Here is a 21892-nt window from a genome sequence, read left to right as displayed (position 1 = left end):
GTTTCAGCGTTTCATCGCAGCTCAGTCCACTCTCCCCCGCACCCCCCTGAGAGAACATAAATATTAATGTGGCAGGCAGCCTGAAGATGCCACTGATGCTGCTGCTGTGCCACTGTGTGTTGCATTCGTTTTTTCTTTCTCCTTTTTTTTGTGTTCTTGCTGGGTTCCTCTCATGTTTTTACAGCTATTTTGCTCACAGCTACACCTACACCTACTACACTCTCCTCTACATACATATAAATATTCATACACACACACACCCGCACACACACCCGCACACACACTCTTACGCTGAACGCGCAGCATGGGGTTCTGGGTTGGGTGGACTTTGCCATGGCGTTTGCATTTCATTAGCCAAAGTGGCATTGTCTGTGTGTGTCTCGCTCCGCCTCTCGTTTCGTACCTCTCTATATCCACACTTTATCTCCAACCCCCCCCCCCGCACTCATTCTGCTTCTTCTGTCTTTGGCTCAAAAATAGAGCACATTTAGCAAGCAAATAACAACAGCAGAAGCACGAACGTAGAGTAGAAAAAAATAAAACAGAAAATCGTAGCAAAATGCAAAGTATCCAAATAGACTGAAGGACACTTGAATCCTTGTGTCCAAGTGTGTCTGTCGGTAGGTTCCTCCTCTGTTCATAAGCTAGTGAGAGAAAAAGGGAGAGGGGAGTTTCTTATGCCAAGAAATTTCACGACAACTTTTCCACCGACAGGAAGAATTTAACGAATGGTTTAATGGAAAATAATTCTAAGTACGTAGAAATAATAAATACAATTATATAACAAGAACAAAAAATGTTATAAAATAGTAACAAATAAAATAGTTCACATTGAAATCCTGAAGAGTTCTTCGGTGACAAAAGTACATAAATTAAAATAAAATCAATAAATGAATAAATCATTAATATTTAAAATTTATAACAGAAAAATAAGTGATAAAATTACAACACAAAAAAAACAAATAAAATAAAAATAAATAGATAAAGAGATCGGTGCTTTTATGTCACAGAAACGCAGAAACCCATTTTCCTTAATTTGAACATTAAAAAATATTATTTTCTTATACGAAATATTTAAAAAAAAGTTTCCACGTAAAAAAGAAACTACTATCGAAATTTGCATCTATGACTAAAGGTAATTGCTTTCTAATTTCCTTTACTTGCACGACATTCACACTCGACATTTACGCGATTACCATCGCTGAAAAACCGAACGTCTGACTCTGAGCTCATTCTTTCTGCCTCTCCCTCTTTTTTCTACCCTTTTTGCATATGTTTGACTGTGTGTGTGTGCGTGTGAGTCGTTTACGTGTATTGTCACACGCTGTCAAATCCGTTTTAGCCCCAAGTCACTCTCTCAAGCACTGACCGTACCCGTACCCCATTCTCTGTCCCCTGTCCCCTGGCCGCTGTCCTCTCTCGCATCGCATCCCACTTTAACAGCTTTTATTTTTAGCCAAAGCGGCTAATTGTGAATGACAAGCTGAAACGAGATGGGGCTACAGAAGTGTGCAAAAGAGACACAGAAGAGTGAGAGAGGATTATCACTGCAGGAGGAGGAGGTTGGATGGATGCGTGTGTGGCACATCGATGGGGCGGCGGGGGCTCAGCTCAAGTGAAAATTCCTGTGCAAAAAAAACCCAAAGCAGATGCAGAGTGTCCTCCTCTCTTTCGTTTCTCTCTCGCTCTATAAATAGCCAGTGAAAATCCCCCAAACAGGCCTTGAAACATGTAGCCCCTGACTGCCTGCCTCCGACAGTTATTTAAACAGTTTCTCTTCCCCGGCTTTCCCACAGACCATTTCCACAGCGCTGCATTTAGAGGCGACTCCTTTAAGATGCCTTTTGTTTCCGCTTGGCCACCTGCCAAGCAGCTAATAAACTTGCCACAACAATGCAGACAGCAGGCAGGCAGGCAAGCCAAGCAGCAGGGGAAAACTTTGCCTAATTTGCGGTGGCTTCGTGTGGCAAAGACAGCGCCACGCAGCGCACCAAAAAAATAAAAGTTCTGCCCCAAAAAGAAGGGAAATTGCGCGAGAAACGCGAAAAGAATTTGGGCTGTCTGTAGGGTTGGTTGGAAAAACTTATGAAAATTGACAGGTGCAGTGTGAACATTTTTGACTGCAAGAAAATAATGCGCTGCCCTTAAAAGGCAGGAAGGAAGCGCAGGTAGGGGGTGTGGCGTAACTTGGCGATGCAGAAAAACCAACTTAAGAAGTGGCTTTAAGCGTTCTTTAAGGGTAAAAAGTGGCATAAAATATTCTAGGAAACAGTTTTCTTTGTATTTCCATCTCAACATTTGTTTGTTTTTCGTTGATTAAATTCTTTAATTTGCTCTACAAATTCTTTGACCAACCATCGACAGCTTAAGTCAACATTTTGCATTCTGCTGACAATGTCAATAAGCAACATTTATTCTTTGCATTTTGTAGTTTATTTTTCCGACCAGAAATAATAATGAACAGAAACGCACACAAATCTTGCGTGAATTATTTAATTCAATTAAAAATTCGTCTTTCAAAAAACAAATGTTATTTGTTTTTAGTTATGTTTTGTGCCTTGTCATGGCCAATCAACAAAATTTTAAATGCAAGGCTACGAATAGATTATGCCACAATAGATTATGCCATTGACAGTGGCAGGCAGCAGCAGAGGCGGACCCTGCTTCAATCCCCCCAACAATGAATGAATGCACTTAACCCCTGACCGTAATGTGTGTGTGTGCGTGTGTAAATAACATTTATAAATATTTAATTACACAAAATATGCGAGTGGTACAGTGTGGGGGAGACTCACATATTGTTGTCGGAAACAATCCACAATTCGCATATGTTTTAATTGTCACACTGACACACACTCTGGACACAGCTCTGCTCGGCTCTGTCCACTGACATGGACATGGACACTGGATAATTGTCAGGTTATTCAATAATTCACATATGGACAATTTCATTGTTGTTTTGCGGTAAATGCGAAATGTAGAAGGGATATGGGATATATGTACATATCCCTCGTACAATTATTGCCACTCCATGCAGAGGGGGGGAAAATTACTTAAAAATTGATACCATCAAAATGTTTGCGCAATAAAAGTGCTCTGTGTTTTCCCTACACAAATTTACAAAACTAATTATCTGCGAAAAACAATGAGCAAAACGCAAAACTAATGAACAGCAGAAGCAGCAGGAGTGCCCCTACCATTCCTCATTTGCAGCAGCAGCAGGAGTGCCCCTCCCATTCCTCATTTGCAGTAGTAGGAGGAGCACTCTTCCACCTCCTCATTCATTTGCAGCGCGCGGAGCAATGCAAATGCTTGGCAAATTCAATCGAACGATTCATTAAACAGCCGCAGCCGTAGTCGCAGCCCTGGCAAACAGTGCTGCCAAGTACCCCGTTGAACAAGTGATTTCCCTTTGGCTGTAGTTTATTTTTCTTTTTTCTTTTATAACTGACTGAAAAGCCGCTGTCGCTGCACCCGCTGCTTAGGTCAACATTATTTATTTACAGCAGAGATCTGGACAGGCAAGAGTGGGCAAAATGGAGCAGGAAAGAGAGAGACGAGAGAGACAAGAGTGCTAGAGTCCCAGAGCCAGTGTTTAATATGCATACCCCGTTGTTTGGTCAATCGATGCAGGGAACCGAGCAGAAAGTAGTGGTATCCTCACTCTCTCTGTGGCCAAAAAGCGCTCGTTAGCCCAGGGCTCAAGCCGCCCAAAAAAAAGATGCCACCAAAGCTGGCACAAGAGGCAGCAGGACACCGGGAGAGAGAGAGAGAGAGAGCGAGAGGGAATGGAGAGCGAGTAACAAGCATATCCTAAGCACGTAATCCATGTCTATGTCGCTCTCTCTCTCCCTCTGTGATTGACCCAAAAATGCGATGATTCGTTTTGATTTTTCACTCTAGTACTTCTTGTACTCCTCTCCTCTTCTCTGCTGCCTTGTCCCACTGCTTTTCTACTGCTTTTGCTCCTACTTTTCTTGCACCAAAATTTCTCATTCTCCTGCAGTTTCTTGCACCAAATTTTCTCCTTCTACTGCTGTTTTGTTCAACAAAATTTTCCTTCTGCCAGAAAATTGAAAACAAAAATCTATGACCAAAAAGCTTATTGAAAAAGAAAATTCAGTTTTGTAGGCCTTCAAGGGGAAAACTTTTTGGAAATTGCTTCGCAAATTCAATGAGGGAATTGGCAGAGTAAAAACCCCACAAAAGCACACAGAAAAACAGTTGAATTTTTGCATATTAGTTTGCCCTTTTGTTGGAAATGTTTTACTTCGATATTGATTTGATGTGCAGCTAAAAATAGGAAATAGGAAAATAGTTTCCCCACCATTTTGGATGTATGAAATTTCCCACTAAATCTGCCAGTTAACACCTGCACTTCAACACCTTCTCCTAAACACACAAACACAGATACACACACAGTACATCCACCCCCCCCCCGGGTGGCATGCCACAACATACTTTTGGCATAATAAATTAGCTTCTACTCCGGTTCTCCATTTCCCTGCTCGTTGTCGTGTTCGTGTTCTCGCTGGCACCGTGGCACTGCGGCAACTTCAATCTTAATTAGCTGATGTCGACGCAGTTTACAGTTATCCACTGCCGCTGCCGCTGCCACTGCTCCTCGCTTGTACTTTCGTTGCTTTTGCTGCCGTGGCAACACATATCACGTATACGCCACGCCATGCCGCATATGCATTTTATTAGCTATTCCCCCATAAAATTGCAACAAACTGCGCTGCGCTCTCCACTCTCTCATATTCGCTGTAAACTTTTCCTTAATGAATATTACATCAAGCATTAAGGGTATTCTCTCGACTAAAACTATTTAGTCAAGCATTATATAATGGAATTTGGAGTTCATTTATGGCTAATCTACAGATGATGCCCCTTGTAACACCTTAGATGTCTTTACTCTTATTTCTCGGTTTATTTATATTTCCCTCTTCGTTCTTTCTACTTGTGGTGAAGCTGTGGGGAGTTGGAGCACAGCACATTGCCAATCGAAGCTGCCATTGTCAGTTTTTATTCTGTTGATTGTTCCTCAAGGAGCTCTCTCTCTCCCTCTCTCTCTCTCTGCAGATATTTATCTTGATAATCCCATTAAAATATAAATATAACAAGTTTATTCCCACTTAAAAGTTACCTCACTTCTCAATCCTTAATCCTTCAGACGTTATGCTTAGCACTTAGTTAATTTTATGCTTTTCTCTCAAGTTTTTTCTTCTTTTTTTTCTTATTCCTTTTGGCATTCATCTCAATTTAGTTCTCATCGTTCTACCTCTTTTGCTTTTAGCCATTTCTTCTGTCCCTCTTCCTGCCTGCTTTAAATAATGTTGCTTGTCAAATTGCCTGGCAATTTCTATAAAAAAACCCCTAAGAAAGACAACAGAGAAGAACTCTGTCCATTGTGCGCCCGACGAGTCTTAGTCAAGGCCCTGCCATATTTTCCTTTTCTATTGTTTTGTCATTTGTCGCTTTTGGGTAGGTTTTTCTTTGGCTTACATTTCTGCTTGACTAACGGAAAACAATTTTGTATTGTTACCTTGGCCTAAACGTTGAATACTTTTGGCTAAAGCGAATAGTTGTGCAGTTCTGCAGCTCGTCCTGCTAGTACCAATAAATTTTCGTGTTTATTTTTTACAATTTCCTCATAAATTACGTAGACAGCTGAGAGTATTTCTCTCGCTCAAAATTAATAAGCAAACAAAAACTGAGACAACATTCCCTTTCCGCCTTCCGCCTTCAAAATTTTCCTCTACAATTTTTCCATCCGAAAGTGTGTGCAGCGGAAGCTCGCTGGTTCCTTCGTTCGCTTGCTGGAAAAGTCATCGCTCATTTGTTATTTAATCTTTGTCCGGCCAATATGCCACGCTCCCCCACCCACTGTATCTATCCCTCTGGCATGCCTCAACCCTTTCTATCCTCTGTAGATGCCATGGCCATGGCGAAAGTGTTAATGAGTTTTAATTATTAAAATCTGAAGTTGCTTTGGACCCGTTGCCTTCTTGCTGCTGCATTTTTAAAGTAGAGTTTTATTTATAGATAATATATATTTCATGGAGCGCATAAGGCAGCTATGGACCTTACTCCAAAACTCTTCGTCCTCCTCCTACAACTCCCCAGCACCCCACTGAAGTCTCTGTCCACCCTCTAATAAAATGCTTTTCCCTGGGTTTATCTTGTTAGAACCATTTTCCGGGTGTTGTTACAAAACTGCCAGCAACAACAACAACAACGATAATGCCCCCCAAAAAAGTAGATTTTGCTGCTGGCAACAAACTTTTGACATTCAGTGTATAAAATTCTGTGTGTATGTATGTGTGTGTGTGTGCTGTGTGTGTGTTGCAAATAATTTGCAATCAAAAAGTTGCAGGCTACGGAAATGTGTGCTTGTGTGTGTGTGCCCGTCTGTGTGGGTGGCATGGCTTTGGCCTACAGCTATTTGTCTCTGTCTGTCCGCTATCTCTCCATCTATCCCTCTCTCTAGCACTTCCTCTCTCTCTCTCTCTCTCTAACTATTTTTGTTTGTGTTTCCATCTCTATTTTTAATTCCAAAATTTTGCTCTGAGTCTTTTTTGGCTAATTTGTGAAATAAGCCAAGTTTCAACAAACAAATTTTGGTGGTGTGAGTTTCCGACGGTTATTTAGATTCGGTGTATTTGGCCATTCACTTTATTTGCTATTGCTGTTTAACTGCTGTTTTTCTTCTTCCACAATTTTTTTTAGTGACGCGTTTTGAGTCTATTTTCTATGACAAATATTTTAATATTTGCATTGTTTTTCTAGCATAAATCAGTCATGGGGGTTCCATTCGAATACAAATTCACAGCACAAAAAATACGAATTTTATTTCATTTTATTTCAAATATTTAGTCACCCTTTTATCACTTGCTAAATGTCTTCTTTTCAACAAAATTATTCCATGAAACTTCGATGAAAAACAAACAGTATAAAAGATATTTTATTTATAAATGTATTTCCTATAAATGTTGCTCCCATTTCGAATACAACCCACTAAGCAAACAACAGTGCTTAAAGATACAGTTCTAGAAGGATAACATCCAAGCATTAACGTTAATTTCCTTGTGAAATTCTAAGTAATATCTATTATTTCTGGTTTATATTTTCTCTGTGGCCTGTTTGTGGATCTGTTATCTGTGTGTAAACTTCTTCCGTGGTGTTTCACATCCGTATCTGGGAGCCCCAAAGCTGCTTGCTTAGCAATTAAAATATTAGTTTTGGCCTCAAAACTTAGCAGCCAACCGACCGACCGAAGATTTGGGCCAAGACAAATAAACTTTAATTAAATGCAAAATGACGACAGGCGCTAATTATCCTTACACCCACACTTACGGCCCCCCCAGGCATTAGCCCGGCTATACAGCAATTGTCCTGTAAAAAAGAAATCCAGACAAAGATAATAAATAAACAGGCAACGCGATTGCCAGAGAGGCCAGAGAACACTGAAGCCAGCAGCCAGGAGCCAACAAACAGGCTTAAACAATGGCTAAAGCCGAAAGCCAAAACCAAAAGCAAAGCAAAAACAAAGCAAAACAAGAACAACAAAAGCAAAAGATTCTGAAGAGATTAAAACCTTGCCGAGGCTTAATTGAGCGGCGGGTAGTGCTGCAAGGAGTGCAGGGTGTGTGTTGCAGGGGGTCAGCGGGGACAGCATCAGCAGCAGGAGCAGGAGCAGCACCAATCCACATCGCGTATACGCGATGTTTGCCAGACGCGTGAGCTAAATGCCAAAACACAAAACTGAAAACAGAAAGCGTGCAAAAACCCAAGAAAACAAAACGTTTTCAACTTTGTTCTCCTGCCTGTTGTTCTGGTGCTGGTTGCTCCTGTTGTTGTTTCTGGTTCTGATGCAGTGAAAATGTAAAAAAAAAAAAAAAAGAATTGCAGCAGGCTGCAGTCAGCGGAACTGGTGACTAGGGGATACTCATTAATGTTTGATTTGTGGGCTAATAAAGATGGTAAATAGGCATTCTAGGCACAAATTACCTTAATTACTGGAGGTTTAATTTGTCTTCGAAATAAACTTCTGAGAGATTAGTTCTTGTCGAAACCAGCATGCAGTCAAAGCTCATACTTTGTGGCGCTATTCTTTTCCTGCATGTCCGTGCATGTCCGCGAGTCGAAAGACGAAGGTGCAGGCAAAGCAAAACCATGAAAAATTGTTTTTGCATTTGACACTGGTTTGTGATCTGCCTGCTGGTCTGCCTGTGAGCAGCGACGCAAAAAAAAAAAAAAACAATTACGTTGTACAGCAAGAAGGGGTGATACTCGATGTCGTTTGCTGTGTGTGGCGGGAGAATAAAGAAATGCAAAAACTGAGACGCGCTGACCGCTGATCGAAGCAACTGATTACCGAGTGCCAACGAAATCATTTTCGGCTGTGCGTGTTTATGTCGCGCAGCCTTCCACATTCTACATTCAAACTGAACATACCCTTAAGTCTACAGGGTACCCAGCACAAATGCGGCAATGAATGAGTTCGAGTGAGAGTGAGCAGGCACAATTGGAACTGCTTGTTTATCCTTTCACCGACTTCCAGCTCACATTTTGTATGCAAACTGCACTAAAGCACTGCTGCAACAACTACAGCCAACAATGGCAACAGAATAGAAAAGAGTAGCAATTGAGAGTTTGAGCAGCTTTTGATACCCTATAGCTGGTATGGCACAGATACTTCTCTCTCTGCGCTACAAACATTTTCTCATACTCAAAATACCTCTTGCAAAGGGTATCAAAGTCAGAGAAACAAAGCAACAAGAAGAACAAAACAAAGTAAAGTCAAGCCACATGCATTTACTCATTCATTCCATTTATTCATTCGGTTTATACTCATTTAGTCGCATTTCTTTTCTCTAATTTCTGCCCTGCTCCCCTGTGAATTATCCTTCGTTCTCCCTCTATCTCTTACATTCACACTATCTCCCTTCTTTCTGTCACTCCTGACTCCCTTTCCTGTCCTTCCATTCGCTGCCTCTCTTTCTGTTGCGGCACACTTCAAGATTTGCCTGGGATTCTGTCTTCTGTTGTTGCACAGCAAAACCCAAAGAAAAGCAGAGAAAAAGAGAGAAAAGCTAAGCAAACACAAGTAGCTGGCAACAATAACAAGTGCACAAACAACAATAACAAATTGTAACATAAACTTTTAGCCGCTGGCATTTTAAGTTGACTAAATGCTCGACTTAATTGGCCAACCCAAAGAGAGGGGAGAGTGCAAGAGGTGGCCCGGGCTAGGACCAGAAGAAGACGGAGCCACTAGAGAAAGAGAAAAGGAAAAATGAGAGCATAAAAGTCAACGGTAAAATCCGAAGGCATTGAAAAACTATTCAGCTATTGAAAAGACTTTTGCTGTGACAAGCAAAATAAAACTGAAGGAAAAATGCAAAGGGGAGAGCATCATTAAAAGCTCACAAAAGGACCAAACCTGCTTAAATTAGAGATGGAAAATTATAGGGATATTTTAATGATCTCTCAAATACATATTTACTGGCCTGGCCCACTCAACTAAATGAATTATTACTCCATAAATGAGCTTGAAATTTATGCTTCTAAATGATAAATACATCATTCGCTGTCTCCCTCTCTCTCTCTCTGTGTGTTCTCTGTTTCTTTCTCTATCTGTCACACTGTTTGGACGTTGCCACATCAACTACTTTATCGGTTTTTGCATACATCAATTGCCATTTAATTGCCACAACTATTTATAGAGAAATAAATACAATATTTTGTTGCATTTTCGCTTTGTGCAAACGCCGCCGCAGTCGATAAAAAAATCTAGCAACAACAAATCGACCGCTACCGCACCGCACCCCCCGCATCGATACATAGAAATATGTAAATTTTTGTGTAAGGCTAAAGCAGTTTGCAAATAGCAGCAGCAAATTGTTCAGTTGCCATAAGTAATAGTATGTATGCCATTGCCACGCCCACGTCAATGCTTGCGCGAAATGCTTGGGCGTAAGAGAGTGGCTCCGTAAAGGTGTGTGCGTCTGTGTGTGCCTCTGTCATGCTTAATTATTGTAAGTCAACACTTGACTGCCAGAGTGATTTATAAACGTTGTTACTTACACTGTTTATGTTGGCCCAATATAACGACAGAGCACAACAGTCAACAGAAGACAACCAAAGACAAGGTCGACAGGGTAGGCAAGTGACACTTCCACAAAAACATATGAAACAGTTGCCTGTGGCTACAATAAGCTTTCCAGCTATGATGAAACACCGACGGCATTTTTCAGCGACAAGAAATTGTGTGCGAAAATGCTAAAGAGAACGTCAGAATTTAATTGGTAAAATTACGTACAATAAATTATGCATAAGTAAATAAAATAATTATAAAAATATTATAGATAAAATAAAATATAAATTATATAAAATACGCATGAGTTACAAAGCTCTATTGAGCATAAAACATAATGTTAGCATCATCGTGTAACATCCGCTTAACAGACAGACCGGCAGACAGGCGCATTTGCCATTTTGAAATATTCAAGTAAATCACCCAAAAGTTAGGGCAATTTATTTGCGAAGCCCAACAAATAAATGGAATCGTGCATAATTATAAACAAAGTTTTTGGCCAAAAGGAATATCAACTGGAGAAACAGTGCATTGCGGCAAACAACAGACCGAGAGACAGAGGGAGAGAGTGAGAGAGGAGTAACTTTAACTTCTTGGCAACAAACAGTAAACCGCAAATAGCAAACACACACAACACACACGCAGACACATAGGACTCAACAGACAGAAGGGGAAATGGATTTCAGGTTCTCAGCCAAAGCCAAAATCAGAGCCAACTTGCAAGGTTGACCAACAGACAGACAGATAGAGACGGGAGGCAGTACAATTTTGCTGTATTTAAATGGATTTTGGCAACCAGAGTTAGACAAAACCCGCAAGAACAGCAGCACAAACAACAACAAGAGGAGATATGTAGATAGATAGAGTGCAGTGGATGCCACACCCACAACAGCGGCGTCGCATCAGACAAATCCAAATCCAAAATTCGAGTCTGGGAGTTGCCGGTGCACACCAATATAATGTCGCTTGCATATGTAAGCCCCATCCAAGTTCCTCTGTGCAGTTTGTCGGAATTGGTATGGGAATCATACAATTCGAGTTGGAGTTGTAGTTTGGTTCTGGAGTTGCAATTGCAGTTGAAGTTGAAGTTTACTACTCCTCCTCCTACTCCTGTGTGTGTGTGAGTGTGTGTGTGTATTATGGTTGCCAAAATACTAAATGTCTATCCGCAATGCCCACAAGCGCACACAAGTCAAATCAACATAGAGATAGAGACACATGCACGGCATGAGATATTCCATAGGTTTCTGGGTGGGCTACGGAGAGAGATTCAAAGGTAGATTCCTGTCTGGCACAGTTCTAAAACAAAACTGTAATCGAGGGTTACAACTGCAAAAATACTTTAGTAATTTGTTTAGTTTTTGACTCGTAACACTATCGGAAGTTACAAATTTAGTGATTCCCTGTCGAAAATCCCATCTTCTAAACACCTTTTGCAATATTTTGAAGCATTCCTCTCATAATTTTAATCTGTATTGCTATCCAGGGCTCTTTCCAACACCCTGCCGCATACCTTGCTCAAAGAAAAAGGCATCCAAAAACAGAAAAGCTTCAACATCTTTTCCGCTAAGTTCATTTACACTTTTGAGGCATTTAATAAATTACATTTCAATTGCCATTAGCACTCAAAAAAATACAAGCACCCCAGCCCTGCCCACCAATTAGACTGCTTGGCTGGCTGCCTTTTTTCCTGGCCAGAGACGCCAATTAGCCAAAGAGGAGTCTGGGAGAAACCGCCGCTGACTGCATAAAAATTAATTTAAATTGCTATTTAACTGACCATGCTAAAGGTTTTACCTCCCCCCACCGAAAACATCACCCTTCCCGCTGCATCCTCTTTTGTTATTCTTGCTTTTGGCTCCTTTTCTTAATTTTATTTGGTAGAAAGCATCAGAAGGGGGGTGGAAAGAGGTCGGACTTTGGCTAATTAATTTGTGAAAAATGTCCGAGATCTACGGACAAGGGACAAGGACAAGACACCAGCAGCTCTTCCTGTTTCCTGCTGCACTTGAAATGTTGCTCCAGGAGTCCATGACACTCCCTGCTTCCGCCCCCTCTTCTGCTTGCTTTTTACCTTTCACCCTCTCACCTTCGTCAATATGCGTGACATGTTGCAACTTGTATCGCTATTTTTATACAACAAAAACACACACACCAGGGGCAGAGTTCACAGTAGATTACGGAGTAAAGCGAGGGGATAAAAATGAAGGTAGATTGCATTGATAGAACACGTTTTAATTTTGTACAAAATACACACACACACACACTGTCTTGGGTAATGGAGAGAGAGGGAGAGGGAGTGCCAACTGAGGGAAAAATTCAATGGCAGCAGCGAAGGATTAACTTTATAGCCATAGATAGTTTACAAAGGGCGGAATATACGCGTATATTTAAGGTGGAAATACATATGGATTACAGTTTGAAAAGTTTCTACTCACGCGTCTGCTTCTCTTCTTCTCCACTTTTTATTCGCTTTATTCTTGTGCGAATAGTTCGTCTTGTATTGCAACGTTTCTTTTGCTTTTTCGGCATTTTGCTGTTCATTACACACATACGAACGCACGACGTCGAGAAACAAACACACGACAAATGGAAAGATTCTTCTAGCACTCGCACTGCACTCACACACACACTTTTCATATTTTTGACTTTGTCGTCTTTCAATAAGACGACATGAATTAAAGGTGAGGCCATGGAGGCATCACTCCCACACATGCCTAATATGCACAAGCCAAGGGCACACTCCTAAAGAGAGAGAGAGCGCCGCCACGCCATGACTTGGAATGCCGCACCTCACATTTTTTGACACTTTGAGCGGGAGAGCGGACGATTAGCTCTCGCTCATTCTTTTACGCTACTCTTCTTTTCTGAGCGCTTTACATCTTTTACACATGCACACATACACATTGCAAGACATCACGTGACCAAACGAGAAAAAAAAAAATGGAAATATCTCGTGGCTCGTGGGTGCTCCTCTGATTTCAGCACATTAAAAAAAAAACTATTATTGCATTTAATAATGTTTCATATTGATTCACTTTATGCACTACACTTCACTTCACATTTTTTCGCCTCTCTCCCTCGCCGATTCGCCTTTTGGATGCCATTTTGCCTTGTGGAACGCCTTTTCACTGGATTTTGCACTAAAACACTACTTTGGGCCAATTTTCAATTTTTTTCACTTCACAACAACACAACACTGCACTACACATCACTTCACTTTCACATTGCCGCATTTTTCCCTCGCCGATCTGCAGTTGTTTGCCATTTCGCCATGTGGATCTCCTCTGCAGCTTGGGTGCCTTTTGGAATGCCATTTCGCCATGTGGATCGCCTCTGCAGCTTGGATGCCTTTTGGATGCCATTATGCCTTGTTGATTGCCTCAGCACTGGATTAAGCACTAAAACACCACTTTTTGCCCATTTTCAATTGTTATTCACTTCACAATAACACTACACTGCACTACACATCACTTCACTTTCACATTGCCGCATTTTTCCCTCGCCGATCTGCCGTTGTTTGCCATTTCGCCTTGTGGATCGCCTCTGCAACAGGAACCAGCTATTCTTATTACACTAAAACACTACTTATTGCCCATTTTTAATTATTAACCACTGCACAAATCCGCGACACTTCTTTCCATTTGATTTACCGAATTTTCCCGTTTTCGCGGACCGACGCGGAGCTAACCTTTAAATGGGTCAAGCATTGAAAAAATTGTGAGCGGGACGCAGCTGCGTAGCCGCTTTTGTACTTGTTTCTCTCCCACACTCGACCACGCTCGCTCTCCTTCATCTTCTTTTCCTACTACAAAGGGAGATCGATAGTGTACAGTTTTCGGCAACTGTCGATGTAACGAGCAGGGCCGGCTTTAGGGCAAGTTGTGGGGGCGCAAAATGGCCGACTAGTGATATTCTGTTCTAGGCTTTCAGATTTCGAGGGGGGTTGAACTGAAGCCGGCCCTGGTGCGGAGTGAGATGGCGAGGGAGAGTTTGTGTGTTAGTGTCGTTCTCTTTCGGCTTCGCTCTGCAATTGCAATGGCAATGGCTCGTGTTCTTAGCGCTCTCCCACTGCAAAACGAAAGCGAAAGTTGCGGTACTTCGTTTACCTACGAAAAAGTGGCGTGATCGAATCTTGCTGTTCCTCTTCGTCTCCCCCTTTTACTTAAAATGAAATCGAAAGTGTGTGGCTGCAGGGCACTACTGTTGGTGGGAGCGAGATGGAGATTGGTTTGAGAGTTATTTGAAGGTTTAGGCGTGGAATTAAATGTGCAAGCATGTTTTGCAGAGTATATTTGAATGTAGAATGCACATATAATATGGATATTAAACATTTTAAGGGACTTTAGTTCTAGTAATTGCTCGTATCGCTATCCCAACAAACATTTAACTACAGAAATAATATAGAAACCCCACAATTATAAGGTTAATGATGACTCCTCTGCTCTATACACACACTCGCATCATCTATTCACCCGACAAAGTAAATTTAACCTTTTAGCACAAAGTATGCACCCGAATAAAAGCACAAAAATAAACACTAACCCAGTGTGAGAGCTACCCCGAATACATATAAATGCTTTAACCTCAACCCCCAAACTCTTATACACACACATGCAATAGCTCAAAATGTAACTCTTGCTACCTGCTCAAACATTTTCGCCTAGGTGTTAAAAATAAAAAGCTGTCAGAGATGTGTGTGAATGCGGAGATGGTGAGGGTGGAGGGGGAGGACTCATTTAGTGCCCTTGCTGGTACACATGTCCTCTGTACCGTTCAGTACTCCCCATGGAATCAGTCGTTGTGTCCTGCTGTAGCTTCTGTGTACCTAGCAGAGTCACGTCTCCCTGGCGTTGTCATAATGAATTCAGCGTTTATGGCGCTTATTCCATTTGGTTTCATTATCAGTATGTGTGTACATGTGTCCCACCGTCCGCCAGCCTTCTCTGCGTTTCTATGACAGTGTTGCTCTCCCTCTCTTCTCTTTCTCCCTCTTTTTTTTGGCTGCCTCTTGTGTCTCCTGGTGTCATGTGCGTGTCATGAACTTTTTTTTGGCACATACAACATTATCCAAGTTTAAAAATTCAGGCTGAAGGTGGAAATTCTATACGTGACAGTTTTAACTTAATTATGCAATCACTGGATATTTGGTTTTTTTGTAAACAAAAAATCATCTTATTAATCCGTTATTCGTCTAACTATTTTCAGGTTCGCACACTTTTTGTCAGCGGTTTGCCTATGGATGCCAAGCCGCGTGAACTTTATTTACTATTCAGAGCCTACGAGGTGAGTTTCAATTTCTATTCTATAAGAAAAATTGCCTAAAAAATAGAATTTATAATGAATTATTTTATTAATTAGGGCTACGAAGGATCTCTTTTGAAAGTAACTAGCAAAAATGGCAAAACTGCATCGGTAAGTTAGTTTGAATCCTCCGAAAGATTTACCTTTCTAATGGATGATTATTTTTTAACCCTCTGCAGCCCGTGGGCTTTGTGACATTCCATACAAGAGCTGGTGCCGAGGCAGCCAAACAGGATCTGCAGGTAATAAATTAACTCCGTTAATAATATTTCTATATCTCTAAAAAAAAGAACACCAAAATAATTTTTAGCAATTTTTTTTATCAAAAAAAAACATGAGAGTAAAAAATAAAACCCCTACCTCTTCTCGGCGAATAAAAAGTATACCACACTGTAAAGCACACAAACAAAAGAAACAAACAACTTAAAATACTTGTATAATCGTCTTGCCTGGCTTCCTAAAACAAATAAAATACTGTTTTTAGGCCCTCTTAGCCGCTGCTATCTCCCAACAACAACAACAAATAATGCAATGTGTATCTCAAAATCAAAAAATGTGGAGCCTGTAAAGCTCTTGCATCATCACTTCCACAACAACAAGAAATCAACAACAAACAAACAAAGATCTACACACACAAAGAAACCACGTGCTTGCATTTGAAAACTGAAAAAAAAACCAAATCAAAACTTACATTTCACCCAAAAATCGCATTAAGTGTTTCCCCCCTCTCTGTCCTACTCTCACTCTCTCTCTCTCTCTTTCGCTGTCTCTTTTTCTCTTTATTGAGTTGTGTATTTTTTTTATTGTTTTTGGTATTGCATCTCCCTCTCTCTCTCTCTCTCTTAATCTTTGCTCTCATTCGATCCCGTATCCCAGCAAACACGCAGAAATTACACACACACACTCACTGAAAGAACACACCCACACCTATAAACGGGTACACTCATCACACTCACACACTCAAAATACACACGAACTCTCATCTATGGCAAAAGCTCTCTGCAAGAAACAACAACAAAAAGGCAAAAGCGCAATAGCACCAACAACTACAACAACAACGAAATGAAAGCCACTTCTTAAGCCCACCTCCCTCTCTGGTGCATGGCCCCCCCTCTACAACCATCACGCTACCTTTCTCTCACCCACAAGAAGTCGAAGCTACCCCCTAGACTCCCTTGAGAGAACACTATACCCAAAAAGATTCGTTGAGCTCTGAGCTCTTAAAGAAATCGTCTTCCCAGAGTTGGATTCTACCAGATTTACAACGTTTACTATTTTGTAATAAAAAAATTGCCACTGATTCATATTATTTAACGTTTTAAACACTCTTTTTTGTGTTTCATTACTTTCCAAGCGTGTCATAGATTTTTATCATTCAACGATTACAATAGGAACTCTGTATTTCATCTAAAATTCTACAAGTATCCCCTTGGGATATCTTCAATTTGAGTCATTTTGTACGAATGGTTCCATTGATTCCATTAATTTAACGTTTAAATGTGAATGACAGCTTACACATAAATCCTCTTAGTGGTTATTCCCATAGGGAAAACCCTACAATTGCAGATTGTTGCCTTTTCAAGAAACCCAGAAAACCAAACCCACCCAAACTCCACCATTAACCACAAAAGTACATACAGTGCAGGCACTACCAATATATAGAACAACAAATATCAACGTTGAATGACCACTCCCCCCGCCCGTACCCTGTCCCACCCTATCAAGCAAATGAATAAAAAAAGCTCTACTAAGACAATTATTATTCATACACAATTTTTGATATTAAACGTTACTTTCACGCGACATTCAAAATTATTTTTGGCGAATTGTTGCAAAAAGAACAAAAAAAAAACTATAAATCTAAAAAAAAAAAAAGAAAAGTCTTTTGAGAAACTTAAACAAAATATAAAAAAACCATAAAAAAAATACAAAAATAGAAAATACAAACCGCTGTATTTTGATCTGATCATTTACAGCAGGGTGTACGCTTCGATCCCGATATGCCCCAAACAATTCGCTTGGAATTCGCCAAGAGTAACACGAAAGTGAGCAAACCCAAACCACAGCCCAATACAGCGACAACAGCCTCACATCCTGCATTGATGCACCCACTCACTGGACGTAAGTAAAAAAAAAAAGAAAAAATTAAAAAAAAAAAAATCGAATGAGATTTCGGCAGCTGCTAATTTCTTTAGTTTTTCTTTTTGTTTTGTTTTATTTTCCATTTTACTGTATGTAGTTAATATTAATACAACAAAAAAGTACATTATGTTTAAGGGTACAACAAAAACCAAAAACGAAGGCGTACTCGATCAACGATAAACGCAGAGCACTATCCTAACTTATCGAACACCGATTACACACTGAAACTTGAACACTGAACCAACAATACGTAAAGAAAGAAACGAAACAAAAATACAGCTTCAAAGTGCACAAAAACACACACACAACTTTTATAGAATTATAAGTATTTATGTATGCTTTATAATTATCATATATCAATATATCAAAGTCGCTATTGGGTATACATACAATATAAATATTCCCAACTATAGGTTACAGCAACAACAAATAATAACTATACCATATACTATATAATGTACTGCACTTTGATCACTTGTAACACTTTGTTTCAAACTCTCACACACACACACTCGAACACACACGCAAGACACCCACAAAATAGACACAACCAACACACACAGAGATACCCAAAAAAAAGGTCTAGCACTCGCCAAATGAAAAAATAGCTCAAAATTGTAGACAAGAGGAAGCCTTAAAGTGCCAGCGGAAGGGCAGAGGATGGAAAGAGGGAATTAGTAGCTAAAGTTAGGGGTTACAACTTAAATTAAAAAGATTCCTAAATTTTTAATTTCTTCAGCAATCATTTTCAGCATTCTGAATTAACTAAATTAATTTAAAATCAATAAAACTTATTCAGAAATGTAAAAATTGTTTCCAAAATATTTGTAGAATGTTTAAAATCTCTGTTAGAATGCTCTCCAAAAATTCAAAAAATTTACAAAATTATTAAAATGTATTAAGAATTATTAAATCGCCCAAACCCCTATGAAATTAGTTCTCTAAATCCAAACTTTCCATCCCTTGCCAGCCAAACAAAATAAAAGACTGAGACAACGAACTTTCCATATGAAAAAATTCTTTAACTTAATATAATACATAAATATTTTTTTTTTACGTTTTTGAAACCCTGTTGTTCTTGTTCTATTTCCATTTTTGATTTTTGTCAACTAAAAACTAAAAAAAAAAAAAAAAAAAAAAAAAGACTGTGTGTTTTTAATGTTAATAAAAATCAAATCAAACATCAAATGATTTGGAGCTTGGGAGATATAATCAAACTAATTAGTTTACTATTCTCCATTTCTCATAGATCTGGGTGGGCCGTTCTTTCCGGGCGGACCAGAGTTATGGCATCATCCGTTAGCATATTCGGCAGCAGCCGCCGCTGATCTACCGGGCGCTGCAGCACTGCAGCATGCAACATTAGTGCATCCGGCCCTGCATCCGCAGGTGCCAGTTCGCTCCTATCTCTGACTAAATACAGACAAAGTAATGGAGCAGCCTATGCATCAAGTAAGAGCTGACAATTCAAGCTGATTTTATGGTTATTTAATTGATATTTTTACTCTCCTTTTTGTAGACTCAAATGACCATGCCGCAACATCATCAGACCACTGCTACTGCTATACATCCGGGTGCAGCTGCAATGGCACATATGGCCGCTGCTGCGGCTGCTGCCACACCACAGAATGCTGCGGCTACGGCCGCAGCTGCTGCACAACATCATCATTTCTTATCGAGTCCAGCGTTGGCCAGTCCCGCCGGTTCCACAAATAATGCCACACATCCACAGGCAAATCCACAGATTGCAGCCAATGCGCCCTGCTCCACGCTGTTTGTGGCCAATTTGGGGCAATTTGTCTCCGAGCATGAACTCAAGGAGGTCTTCTCTAGGTAAATATATTTGAAAACAGTCTTAAAATTAAGAAACAGCACCCAACCACACACCCAAAAAAAAGTACCACAAACCAAACACAACCACCAATTTTTTTAGGCACTTTTTGTGAGAAAAAAAATTAAATTACTAACCAGAACTAACTTTTATGCGTTCTCTTCCTTGGTTCGTTTGTTCGCCCACCTACCACCACCAAAAAAAAACCACCACCACCACCGATATCACCTCTATTGTATAATACATTGAACAAAAAAATATATATATATATTCCACCCCAACAACAACAACAACAACTATATATATATATATATAACCATGCACAGTATGCCTGGCTTTTGTCGCCTACGAATGCACACAAAAGGTATGCACCAAATCACAAATTCTATGCCTCTGACTATGTCTTCAACTATGAAAACCTCTACAAAAACTACTTCAACTTCCTACTCTCCAAAAACAACAACAAACTTTCAACAACATCAACAACAGTCATGGCCACAACAGCAGCAACTGGCTCAAGCTGCTCCATCAATAACAACAACAACAACAGCAGCAGCATTACTCAACAACAACAACTTCAACAACAGCAGCATCCAGTGGCATTTATTGAGTTCAAGGATGCACCAAGCGCCGCCCAGGCCATGCAACAGCTGCAGGGCAAGTATCTACTAAGCTCCGATCGTGGATCCATACGGATCGAATATGCAAAGAATAAAATGTCCAACGATATAACCACCATTGTGGGGAAAGCACAACAACAGCAAGCCATAGCACCGCCACCACCACCACCACAGCTCTATATATTGAATGGCAGTGAACAGCTACAGCTACAGCAGCACTTGCAACAACAACAACAGCAACAGCAGCAGCAGCAGCACTTGCAACAGCAGCAGTTTCAACAACAGCTACTCCAACAGCAACAGCTGCCAATGGCAACAGATTGCACCAACAACGGCACCAATGATAGCACCACCAACACCACTAGCGTTGTTGTTAACTCACTACAGCACCACAACCAACTTCATCATCCTTCAAATCAGCACCACCAAAATCATCTCTTTAGAGACGTATGTATTCAATTCCGAGTGAAACAAAAATGTGATTAAAGAAAGAGAACAAAAAGATCTATGTTTAGATGTGCCCTAGATGAACCATAGATGTGCAATATGCTGTTACCAACTATTCCTAGCTGCTTGACTATCCCCCTAAACTATCTGTTTTAGCTTTACTAAACTTCATTTTAACTAAAAACAATTTTTAAACATTTTTAATTTAAGCACGAACTAAGATAAAGATTGAATAGAACACATAGATGAGGCAGCTTATTGCTAAGTGCACTCACCCCGATGATTTTTTCTTTAAAGAGAAATTTTGGGTGCCTTTTGGTCCGTTACTCTCTCAGTAATTGTTGAGCTTATTCTCCCATTCCTCTCTTTAAATAAACGCCTCTTAGCGCTCAAACCAATACACTTACTCTCCTATTATTTTATCTACTTTTTTGCCTATTTTTAAAGTCATTTTTGGTGCACATTCTCGCTCATTTTCTTCCTTAAATGGAGCCATCTCAGTGCTCTACTTTCTGCTATTTAAATGCATGAGTGCACAGCCTACACTCTCATTCTCTTAGCAAGAAATCGTTTCACTATCGCCTACCCAAATCATCTATGTGTTCTATAGTCTTGGCCTACAATTCCCCTTCTTAGTTGCCTCTTAAAAATCTAATCTCTTGCACTCACATAGACACACACTGAGACACCCTTTGACCCATAAATATTAGATGCAAAACCCAACATTCAATCCACAAAAATGAAAAAAAGGGGTCCAGGTCCAGCAACCAATCCTCTAAAGCATGAGACCCTTTTTAGCTAAAGCCAGAGCGAACCCCATTAAATATTTATAAAATTTTGCAAATTGTTATTGTTAAGCTTTGGTGCTCGTTTACTTTGCATGCTACCACCACCACCTCCAACCACCTACCAACCACTCGAAACAACAGCAACAGCAGCAGCAAACAGCAGCAACAGAAACAAGTAAGAGCCCGCCCAAGGGATGCCCATAACAATTACATATATGTATGTGCATATGTATGTGTGTGTGTGTTTGTATATGTGTGTTAGTGGGAGTGGGAGTGGGTGTTTAAGGAGTGGCCCATAACAATTGGAGCCACATTTAAATACAAATTATAACACACACAAAATGCAGTGGAAAAGTACCCCAAAACAAGTTATGACTTGATTATGATAGTAAAAGTTAGAGGGAAAAGAGGTAGTAAGACAGGTGGTCATAAAGAGCAAGAGAGAGAGAGTAGGACGGGTGGTCATAAAGAGCAAGAGATGGCAACATACATATTTAGAGTGAAAGAGTGAGCAGCGTAGAGTAGAACTTTTCCCTAGACATCCGCTCTATAAATGTTGGCTTCCGTTGAGACTTAAGCACGTCTTTCTCTCTCTCTCCCAACCTCTTACCACATCTCCCCCCACTTTACTCCTTCCACGTGTGTCTGTGTGTGTGTGCTG

At 40.3% G+C, this 21892-nt stretch overlaps 1 protein-coding gene across 1 annotated transcript in view; it reads left to right on the top strand.

Annotated features, from left to right (window-relative positions):
- Positions 1–21892, top strand: part of LOC117899025 (protein couch potato) — a gene marked incomplete at its 5' end in the record, with an annotated part of 64388 nt that overhangs the window by 41403 nt on the left and 1093 nt on the right. Inside the window, 8 exon segments of the mRNA XM_034808785.1 lie at positions 15308–15385; positions 15461–15514; positions 15583–15645; positions 17380–17524; positions 18795–18997; positions 19065–19378; positions 19703–19740; positions 19866–20443. Coding sequence (XP_034664676.1) covers positions 15308–15385; positions 15461–15514; positions 15583–15645; positions 17380–17524; positions 18795–18997; positions 19065–19378; positions 19703–19740; positions 19866–20443 — 1473 coding nt within the window.

This window comes from Drosophila subobscura, chromosome O, assembly GCF_008121235.1.
Source record: "Drosophila subobscura isolate 14011-0131.10 chromosome O, UCBerk_Dsub_1.0, whole genome shotgun sequence".
NCBI classification, from domain to species: domain Eukaryota; kingdom Metazoa; phylum Arthropoda; class Insecta; order Diptera; family Drosophilidae; genus Drosophila; species Drosophila subobscura.
The sequence above is the reverse complement of the archived record's forward strand: the minus strand, read 5'-3'. Positions and strand labels throughout refer to the sequence as shown.